Source organism: Bison bison, unplaced genomic scaffold, assembly GCF_000754665.1.
Source record: "Bison bison bison isolate TAMUID 2011002044 unplaced genomic scaffold, Bison_UMD1.0 scf7180017864297, whole genome shotgun sequence".
In the NCBI taxonomy this organism is placed as follows: Eukaryota; Metazoa; Chordata; class Mammalia; order Artiodactyla; family Bovidae; genus Bison; species Bison bison.
In genome coordinates, this window is record NW_011494869.1 from 7,411,725 (window position 1) to 7,422,215 (window position 10,491).

The 10,491-nt window shown below is 57.1% G+C and overlaps 1 protein-coding gene across 3 annotated transcripts in view; it reads left to right on the forward strand.

Moving 5' to 3' along the window:
* The first annotated feature begins 2,771 nt into the window (after positions 1-2,771).
* Positions 2,772-10,491, forward strand: part of CDH16 (cadherin 16, KSP-cadherin) — a 10,031-nt gene continuing 2,311 nt past the window's right edge. Inside the window, exons 1-14 of one of the 3 annotated variants that reach the window (XM_010851081.1) lie at positions 2,772-2,918; positions 3,886-3,943; positions 4,218-4,301; positions 4,872-5,027; positions 5,097-5,235; positions 5,590-5,748; positions 6,729-6,925; positions 7,520-7,642; positions 7,810-7,960; positions 8,166-8,393; positions 8,476-8,552; positions 8,626-8,814; positions 8,919-9,160; positions 9,722-9,855. In XM_010851081.1, coding sequence (XP_010849383.1) covers positions 3,899-3,943; positions 4,218-4,301; positions 4,872-5,027; positions 5,097-5,235; positions 5,590-5,748; positions 6,729-6,925; positions 7,520-7,642; positions 7,810-7,960; positions 8,166-8,393; positions 8,476-8,552; positions 8,626-8,814; positions 8,919-9,160; positions 9,722-9,855 — 1,924 coding nt within the window. In that variant the 5' untranslated portion in view covers positions 2,772-2,918; positions 3,886-3,898. Of the gene's footprint in view, positions 2,923-2,946; positions 3,101-3,885; positions 3,944-4,217; positions 4,302-4,871; positions 5,028-5,096; positions 5,236-5,589; positions 5,749-6,728; positions 6,926-7,519; positions 7,643-7,809; positions 7,961-8,165; positions 8,394-8,475; positions 8,553-8,625; positions 8,815-8,918; positions 9,161-9,721; positions 9,856-10,491 lie in introns of those variants that run through there. The other 2 variants (XM_010851083.1, XM_010851082.1) reach the window with 2 other exon arrangements.

Below are 10,491 nucleotides of genomic sequence, written 5' to 3' on the forward strand. Positions count from 1 at the left end.
GGGTGGGGGGTGGGGGTCCAAGCAGCAGGAAGAGACATGAATCTCACCCAACCTGTTATTCAGATTCTTCTGTACTGGGGCCTGGCATTGCCCAGCTAATCAAGGGTTCAGTCACTGCAAATCCACACCAGTATCCTTGCCTGGAGAATCCCGTGGACAGAGGAGCCTGGAGGGCTACAGTCCATGGGGTTGCAAAGATTCAGACATTACTGAGCGACTAACACATACTGTACGTAAAGGAAATTGAGGCTGCCCAAGAGACCACGTTTTGCCCCCGGGTGTCATGGCCAAACAAGATTCCTGGGTCTGGTTCCTGGGTGGTTGTCTCTGGCCTGCTCCCTCCTGAGGGGCTGGAAAGCTGCTAAGGTGGTGTGACTGTGGAAGACTTCCGAGACTCCCTGGCTGGAGAAGGAAGCAGCTGGTTTGTTAAGGCTGGGGTGAGGAAGGCACAGGGCCTCCCCAGTGGCTCAGTGGTAATGAATCTGCCTGCAATGCAGGAGCTACAGGAGATGCCAGTTTGATGCCAAATGATTCCTGGGTGGGGAAGATCCCCTGGAGGAGAGCATGGCAACCCACTCCAGTATTCTTGCCTGGAGAATCCCATGAACAGAGGAGCCTGGCAGGCTACAGTTTACAGGGTCACAAAGGTTGAACACGACTGAAGTGACAGCACACACACATGCACAAGGAAGGCACACTCAGGTGGACTTGACTCTGTGTGGCTCCCACCTCCTGGCGGAGGCTGGGTTGCTAGGCAGGAAGTGGTGAGGGGACAGGGAGGGCCATTCTTCTCCCCACTGCGTGGCCACGCCAGAGGATTCCATGCTCGGCATTACCTAATATAGGAGCAGGTCCCTGGGGCCCTCCTTGCCTGGAATGAGAGGCCTTGCATTCTTGTATAAATGTGTACATCTTTGCTGATAGCTGGAGGTGTGTATCTCCCCACCGCCTGCACCTGGGAAGGGGAGACTTCTGGGCACAGGTGCCTGCTTGGATTTACCATTGTGGTTTCAGGAGTGAGCATTCCCATTCAACAATGGCAGATGGGGGACAAAGTACTTACCTGGGGCCCCATGGGCAGAAATGGCTGAGTGGGGACTGGGAGCCCAGAGGCAGGCAGGGGCAAGGCTGGGGACGGTTTCTGAGAAGGTTCCAGGCTGGGATCCAGATATTTATATATTAGTCAATTTTTTCAGGGCTCCTGGGAGCCCTCAGAACTTGGTTAGAACTCTGCAGTTGTTCAATAGCAGGTGGAGGTTTGAAAGCCGTTCCTCAGGTGTGTGATCCCCGTGACTAACCCATATGCCCCCCAGGGCAGCTCAAAGCTGCAGTCCCACTCCCAGTCTCAGTGTACTTCACCAAGGCAAAGGCGGGCATGGTTTTCTCAGAACAGGTGAAGGTGCTGAGACCTGAAGAAGATTCCAGACCTCCTGAGATCTGTCACTGGCTGTGTGACCCTGGGCAAGTCATTCGACTTCTCTGTGCTCCAGTGTGTGACATGGGCACGGTGCCCTTTTCAGAATGGAATGGGTGGAATAATGATGGTATCTGCTTACAGTAGTGCCAGGCACATAGCTGGAGACCCCTCTCATGTGGTCTTAATACACGTGAGACCCTTTCAACATTCCCACACTGCACTGCTCCAGGCTGGGGTGCCCAAGTGACCTGGAGGCAGGAACTCAGCTTGTGATGGACAAAGTTGGGGTCAGCTGAGGGTCCTGATCCAGCCTTCTAGCCTAAGAGAAATTAACCAGATACGCAATGGGAAGGACTCCAGGGAAACCACAGGAGAGATCGGAGACCAAGATCCCTGACCTTTCCCACCCTCTTCCCACCACTCCACACACTCAGGCCCCAGGAGCTTCTAGGCTACACCAGTGGGGGAAGGGCCTCCCGTCAGTCCTGCAACTCCCTCAAGGTCACCTGAACTGGCTCAAACTCCTCTCTCCTCTCAAAGGCACGAGGCGGTCCATTGTCCCAGCCCTGTCTGTGTCCAGGGGCTAGTGTGAGCACCTAGGGAGCTTCAGGGGTTCTCATGGGCTGCTGTCCTCCTACGCCTGCCCACTGGTCACACTGGTGGGTGGTCTGGAGCTCCGAATATCTGGGTCAGGTCATGCACCACTCCCCTATCCTGCACATGGCACCTCCAGCTCCTTATCTTAGTTCCACAAGTCAGTTGGGAGCTGCCAGGGCCAGGCAAGGACCAGGTCATTAATTACTGGGTCCCTGAGTCTTGCCCCAGAGGGCCTCCGAGTCTGATGGAAGAGATAGCCAATAACAAGCTGGTGCCCTCCTCGTGTTGATAGAGATAGCACGATCTCTGTGGCATAGGGGCGTGGGTAGGGGTGAAGTATCAGCATGGGAGAGCCCCAGACAAACCTGGGAGCCCAGGGAAGCTTTCCTGGGAGCAGGGACTATTTGAGCTGAGCGCTGAAGCCTGAGCAGGTGATCAGCAGACAGATGAAGGAGTGAGAAGGGCATTCCAGGAAAAAGGAACAGCGTGGACCAAGGCGGAGCTGCAGACACTGGTGCATAAGGGGGAGAAGTGGGAGCAAGTCTGGAGCCATGGGAAAAGGGTCATGTCCAAATCCAGGGGGCCGAGAAGTATCCACTGAGCTGTGTAGGGGTGGGACAAGCACCAGGTCGAAGATCTCCCCACCTCCTGGGGTTGGCGGTCATGGATGCCGAGCAGCCTCCAACTTTTCAAAGTCAATGAGTAACTTGAGGGGCTGGGCAGGGTCAGGCCTGCTGCTGTGGACCCAGGGGTGTTTTCCACTCCTGAGCAAGCGTGGCTGGCCCGCCTACCTGCTCAAGTGTCCGCCCTGCCCTGTTCCACCCAGTTTGGCCTGGCCAGCACTCCTGTAGAAAGACTCCTCTCACCTGGCAGCTGGACCAAGGGAAGCCAGCCTCGGGCATCAGTGGGTGAGGGCCTGGGAGCTGGGACCTGGGACCTGGGTTGGTGGCAGGGCTGAGGCAGGGGTTGGTGGCAGGGGAGGGAGAAACACGCCTTGTCGTCCAGGGAAAACTTCCCGGGAGTGATTGGTGTGGCTGTCTGCGCTCTGCATGCCCAGCACTATGCTGAGTGCTGGAAAACACTGAGGTGAGGGCAGGGGTCCTGTCCTGTGAGGGCTCCATGTCTGCAGGATAACAGTGGGAGTTAGAACAGTCTTGGAAACCCTGAACCCTGAGTCCTCTGTTTCAGGAAGAATTCTCCTGTGGTCAAATCCTCTGTGACCTTGGTCAGCTCTTGCCCTTCAGGCCTTGCCTACAATGTGAGGCGACCACAGGAGGTGGCCCTCAGTGTCATCAGGGTCTTTTTAGCTTCAAACCTTGGTGATTCAGGGAGACTGCTGGGAAATGAGTACTTTGGGATCCACGAGCTGGGGAGGCTATGGTGGGAAGGAGACAGAAGTCTGGAGGTGAAGCTCCCTGTGGAGATCCTTGTGGGCACAAGAACCAAGAGATGCAGTGCAGCTGGGCCTGGGGGTCTTGGTGGGCCTGGCCAAGGAGCCAGACACTGCGCTGCAGGTGATGGGGAGCCACAGGCCCCTCAAAGCAGAGGAAGAGGAGGCCAGTCGGTTGTGAAGCCAGGCTATGTGTGTGCAGTAGGCTCAGGCCGGGGAGGGAGGGGGTGGGAGGGTGGTGGGCAGCGTCCAAGTGGTGGGGGAGGGGCTGCTCTGAGAACTGCTGGGGCAGCACAAGACAGGGCACAGGCGGCCTGACTGCCTGCCCCCTAGTCCAGCTGAAGGAGGAGGGGCCATTGTACCCCATGGGGCCTGGGGAAGCTGTGGCCTGGGACTCAGTGGGAATGGGTGAGGAACACTTTCTAGAGGGAGGGTTATGGGAGGGACCCTCTGTGCACCAACCTGGGCTGGATCCTTACAGGCCCATCCTGACCATGGTCGCTGCCTGGCTCTGGCTACTTTGCTTCTTAGTCCCCCAGGTGAGTCAGGCCCTCTCCTTGCCCTCAGATCCTGGCCTTGGGGGTTGCACTTTCACCCCCTACTCCATCTGGACCAGTTGCACTGACTATGTATGGTAGTGTCTGGGGGATGTGGCTCTAGGCCTGTCATGGGGTTAGGAGGTCAAAGGCCAGGGGCGGAGGGATAACGTATGACCAGGCCCAGGGAAGGGGTAGAAATTCCCCGTCTTTGTTGGGTCGTAGCACCCATGGGAGGAAGGTACAGTTTGGTGATGTGTTGAGAATCCCTCCACAGGCTCTCCCTAGAGCCCAGCCTGCAGAGCTGTATGTCGAAGTCCCGGAAAACTATGGTGGAAATTTCCCTTTGTACTTGACGAAGGTGAGTCTGAGAGCTGACTGGGTAGGCTGCCCTCCCCCAGGTCCTGCTTCCTCTACCTCCAGCCTCCCTTTCTCTTCACTGCTCTGGCTTTCTAGAGAATATGTGGTATAGTGTGAATGGCTAGTAAGATTTTCATCTCAGAAGAAAGTAGAGCTTTAAATGGAAGGAGGGGGACTTCTCTGGCGGTCCAGTAGTTAGGACCAGTGCTGTCACTGCCGGGGCCCCAGGTTCAATCCCTGATCAAGGAGCTAAAAATCCCAGAGGCTGCACGGCATGGCCCCCAAATTTTAAAACATAATAATTAATTAGTTAATTAAAGGATGAAGTGATGGAGGAGGGGTTTCAAGCTTCAGGAAGTAAGGCAGAGAGTACAAGGGAGCACCCAACACAGGCGGAAGAGCTTTGGCTTTGAATGTCCATCCTGTTCCTTACTTGGCTTTGTGACCTCAGGCAAGCACAAGCCCTCTCTGAGCCTCAGTTTCCCCATATTAAAAAACGGGGCTATTGGGTGGAAGGGGCATCCCCCAGACTCGCCCCCAGCTCCCTTCACCTCTGTTCTTCCCCCACCAGCTGCTGTTGCCCCGTGAGGAGACTGAGGGCCAGATTGTGGTGTCAGGAGATGCAGGAGTGGCAGGGGAGGGCCTCTTTGCTGTGGACCCAGAATCTGGCTTCCTGCTGGTGACCAGGGCCCTGGACCGGGAGGAACAGGCAGAATACCAGCTACAGGTACGGCTGGGCCGGGGGAGGGGGAAGTCGCCTGGGGAGGGCGGGGCTCTGACCACTCCTTCTTGTCAGGTCACCCTGGAGACCGAGGACAGACGTGTCCTGTGGGGCCCGCAGCCTGTGCGTGTGCGTGTGAAGGATGAGAATGACCAGGTGCCCCACTTCTCTCAGGCCACCTACAAAGTTCATCTGAGCCGGGGTACTAGGCCGGGTGAGTGCCCAAAGCAGTGAACTCACAGCAAGGTCAGAGAGAACCAATGGGAGAACAGAGAGGAAACAGATGGCCAGAGAGATGGCATAGGGACAGGGCAACAGGGTCCAAACTGCTCCCCTCCCATTTCTGTCTCATCTGCACCCCCCACCCAACTGAAGGTCCACAGGTGAGTTCCATCTACTCTAGGCCTCAGTTTACTCATCTGTGCAGTGGGGTGAAGAGTCATGGCGCACCTTCAGAGTCCTGATATGATGATGGGTATGGAAGGAAGAACCAGGGAGAGATAGGTGAAGCATGGGAGGCTCTCCCTATGCCTTTGGCCCTAATGGTAAACTCTCTCCATACTCCCAGGTGTCCCCTTCTTCTTCCTGGAGGCTTCCGATGGGGATGAGCCAGGCACAACCAACTCGGATCTTCGGTTCCACATCCTGAACCAGGCCCCAGCCCAGCCTGCTTCAGATATGTTCCAGCTGGAGCCTCGGCTGGGCGCTCTGGCTCTGAGCCCTGAGGGTGAGCCTGAGCTCAATGTGAAAAGGGAGGGACAGGGAAAGCTGGGTTTCATCTGAGCTGTAGGATGGGTTTGCAGCTCAAGAGATAAAAGAGTATTGCAGCTGGAGAGGGTAGCAAGGCAAAATCATGTGTGGAGCCAGGACCATGCACGGAGAGTTAAGAAATGGTGTGCCTGGAAGCAGGGTTTCCCTGGTGGTTCAGTGGTAAAGAATCCACCTGCAATGCAGGAGGACCAGGTTTGATCCCTGGGTTGGGAAGATCCCCTGGAGGAGGGAATTGCAACTCACTCCAATACTCTTGCCTGGAGAATCTCACAGACAGAGGAGTCTGGTGGGCTACAGTCCATGGGGTCGCAAAGAGTTGGACACAACTGAGCAACTAAGCATGCACATGACTGGAAGTGCCTCAACCTTACATTTACAAACCTGGGCCTAAGAGGCAAGGGTAGGAGAGACCTGAGGGGTTGTGGGCCAGAACACTGCTGAGAGACCTTGGGACGGATGGCAAGAGAGACCCGAACCTGGGAGTTCAGACCAAAGAAACAAATTGGGAAGAGAAAAAGAAGTCAATCATACAACTCGCTCATTCACCCATCTACCACCCACCCACATATATAGTCCATCTACCCAACCATCCATCCACAGGTCCAAATCCCCATCTATCTACCCTCCCAAGCCTCCATCCATCCATCTAGTCAACTGTCCATTTATCCAACCAGTCATTCATTCATCTACATATCCACCCATGTACCCCCTCATCCTGGCCATCCATGAATCCAGTACATCAACCATTCATTGTGTGGACAGATGTGCAAGTGATTCTCTAAACTGTCAAGTCCAGGTTAGGTGCTCACAATGGTGCTACAGGCTCCCTTGGCCAAGAGAATATTCTGAACACCTGCCATGTACCTGGCTTTGTTTGGTTCCTTGCTGAGAAGGATGCCCTGGCCCCCTGACCAGCTGACTGCCTTCCCCTTCTAGGGAGCACCAGCCTAGAAAAGGCTCTGGAGGGGTACTACCAGCTGTTGGTACAGGTCAAGGACATGGGTGACCAGGCCTCAGGCCACCAGGCCACAGCCACCATAGATGTCTCTATAGTGGAGAACACCTGGGTGCCCCTAGATCCTGTCCACCTGGCAGAGAATCTCCAAGTCCCATACCCACACCACATTGCCCAGGTGAGTAAATAGCTGTTACAGCTGAAATAACTCCATGGATGGTGCAGCTGGGCCTGAGTCTTGTGGAGATTGGGGTTTGGATCTGGGGCCCAACTTGACCTTGACTCCTGCTCCACCTCTAACTATGCTCCCCCCTCCTCCGTCCCCATCAGCTTCCATGATGCAATGAGTGTTTAAAGGACCAGGCCCTGAGCTCTATGCTCTGACCTCACCCCAGGCTTCCTCACAGAACAGCTGCTACCTCCTTGCTGCCATGGGGATTGTCACCTAGGCCAGGAATGTCTCAGGCCTCCTCGAGGAATGCCCTGGGGTCAGGCTCAGTCCCAGAGGGCAGAGAATAAAACAATCTGGTCATTCAGACACTTTGGGCAGAATCCAGGCTTGAACCAGGGCAAGGCCGCCACAGAGTTGCCACAACAACCGCCCTGAACAAAAGGACCCTACCTGGACTCCCGAAAGGACAGTCGCTTGCCTGGAGTCACGTGGCAGTTGGGGCGCAGGCTCCCTAAACCGTGAACAGCTGGAACATAAGGGATAACATGGGCTATTCCTGCCCCTCATCCTGGGGACCCTCATTCTGTGCCCCCCTCCCAGGTCCACTGGAATGGGGGGGATGTACATTATCACCTGGAGAGCCAGCCCCAGGGACCCTTTGATGTGGACACAGAGGGGAAACTCTATGTGACCCAGGAGCTGGACCGAGAAGCCCAGGCTGAGGTGAGATGAAGGGGGAGCCAGGACAGGCTGAGGGGTGTTTGGTCCCTGGTCAGGGGGCTTCTGGGGGTGTCACATCCTCCACAGGCACTGAGGCAGAAGAACTGGAGCGGTCCACCAGAAGAGAAGACCCTGGTCTTCACCTGAAGCCCTCCCACTGCCCACTACAGTACCTGCTCCAGGTGCGGGCTCAGAACACCCACAGCGAGGACTACGCAGAACCACTGGAGCTGCAGGTGGTGGTGACAGATGAGAATGACAATGCACCCATCTGCCCCCCACGAGGCCCCTCAGTCAGCATCCCGGAGCTCAGCCCCCCAGGTGGGCTATGGGCCCTGTTAGGGGGTTGGGTAGTGGTAAAGTCCCTGTGAACTATACCATGTGACTCTCCTGTGCTATGGCGCCAGCCAGCCCCAGGCCCCTATGTCAACGTCTGACCCAACCCACACACATACACAAAGAAGAGTAGGGGGTAAGGCCTCCAGGCTTGGCTGTGGTCCCAGCCAAGTGGGTGTCATCTTCGCAGGCACCAAGGTGGCTAAGATTTTGGCAGAGGACGCAGATGCCCCCAGTTCCCCCAATTCCCATGTTGTGTATCAGCTACTGAGCCCTGAGCCTGAGGAGCCGGCAGAACTGAGAGCCTTCGAGCTGGACTCCACCTCGGGCAGCGTGACCCTGGGGGCTGCCCAGCTCCAAGCTGGCCAGAACATCCTGCTTCAGGTGCTGGCCATGGACCTAGGAGGAACAGATGGTGGTAAGTGCCCCAGTGGTGACCGGGGTTCCCTGACCCCTCAGCTCCCACCCTGGCCTCCCCAACATGCCCTCCTCTGTCTCAGGCCTCAGCAGTACCTGTGAAATACCAGTCACCATCACGGACATCAATGACCATGCCCCTGAGTTCACCACTTCCCAGGTAAGCGGGCACAGGGAAGGACCCCTTCAGAAGGCAGTAATGGTGGGCTCATGGTCCCTCGCCATCTCTCCAGATTGAGCCCGTGAGTCTCCCTGAGGATGCAGAGCCTGGGACTCTGGTGACCACACTCACGGCCACTGATGCTGACTTCGAGCCTGCCTTCCGCCTCATGGACTTTGCCATCGAGGCAGGGGATGAAGAGGGGACCTTCAGCCTGGACTGGGAGCCAGACTCCGCTCATGTCCAGCTGCGACTCCTCAAGGTAAGGGGCTAAGGCTGGAGAAGGGGTGCATATACACGCACACATTCATGCATGAGGGAGCCATGCCTTGGCCCACACAGTGACCCAGGTCCCTCTGGTTCCAGAACCTCAGCTATGAGGCAGCTCCGAGCCACAAGTTGGTGGTGGTGGTGCGGAACGTGGAAGAGCTGGTGGGGCCAGGCCCAGGCCCAGGAGCCACAGCCACTGTGACTGTGCTGGTGGAAAGGGTGGTGCCGCCTCCTCAGCTGGACCGGGAGAGCTATGAGGCCAGCGTGCCCATCAGCACCCCTGCCGGCTCCCTCCTGCTGACTGTCCAGCCCTCAGACCCCCTGAGCAGTCCCCTCAGGTGAGCAGGAGCCCAGCCCCTTACCCAGAATGGACCTCCTCTGTTCCTTGGGGATGACCCCCGGACCTCAGAGGGAACTCACATTATTTACAACCTGGAAATTTCCTCAAACCATTGGCTAATATGCAGGTTGTGACTCTTGGGGGCACCAGGGTAGCAGGGAGAAGGGGTGCTGGGACCCCTTGAGAGCTCAGATGATGCCTCCTCATTCCATCCTGTATACCTGGCCCTCTTCCTGCCACCCACCCAGACTGCAGCACTGGGTGCTGTTCCCAGGCCTCTGGCTCCATCTTGGCCCTTTGTGGGCTGTCCTGGGAATAGTGGAATTAAGTCTAGAGCCCCACAGGCTCTAGTGTGGTCTCTTTGTCAGCCTCGGTGTCTGTGGTTTAAGCCCTGCCCCGCCCCAAGTCCCTTAAGCTGGAGACAGATCATGGATGCTGCTGCTGCCTTCAAGTCACAGAGGGAATGTTGGACTCGAGCATGTCACATGGCCCCTGGAGGTCTCTGGGCAAGACCCCATATGCGGTCACTGCCTCCCTGCCCATTTTCTTTGGGCCTCAGGTTCTCCCTGGTCAATGACTCCGAGGGCTGGCTCTGCATCAAGGAGATCTCCGGAGAGGTGCACACAGCCCGGCCCCTGCAGGGCGCCCAGCCTGGGGACATGTACACGGTGCTCATAGAGGCCCAGGATGCAGGTATGGCCAGCCTATGGTGGGGACCCCTGGGAGGGTGAGAGAGCCTCAGACAGACAGATGGGCAGGACCAAGCCTCCTCCCCAGGGCCCTTGCTGGCATCCACTCCGCCCCAGGCAGGAGGGAGGGACAAGGGGCTGGGTACAGTGTCCTTCTCTGAGAATGCCTGGCTTCTGCTCCACCACCATCCTCTTCGCCAGACACTTGTAATCCCCCAACCGCAGCCCTGGGGCGGTTGCGGGGGAGCCTCTTAGGGTGTCAGCTTTAGACACAAACTGGGAGCAGAGGGTTTGGGGCTGGGCGGGAGGTGAGGGGGCAGATAAGGGCCAGGGGTTCTCCCCGGGAGGCGTGCCAGGAGGTGAGCTTGGATGAGGTCAGGTGGGGAGGACTCCAAACACCATGTTGACGGGATGAAGAGCTGGCCCAGGGGCGGGATGTCAGGTTTCCGCTCTGAGCTGGGCTGTCCTGTGATGCAAGACAGACAGCAGGGGTGAGCTCATGTGTAGTCAGGGCATTTCTGCATTGTTGGGCCCTGGCTCCGGGGGCCGGGGTGGGGGTTGGGGTGAGGCAAGCTTTCCATCCAAAAAGGCACAGAAAGGCCTGGCAGGTGTTTGGATGGTGAAGGGGGTGAAGGGCATT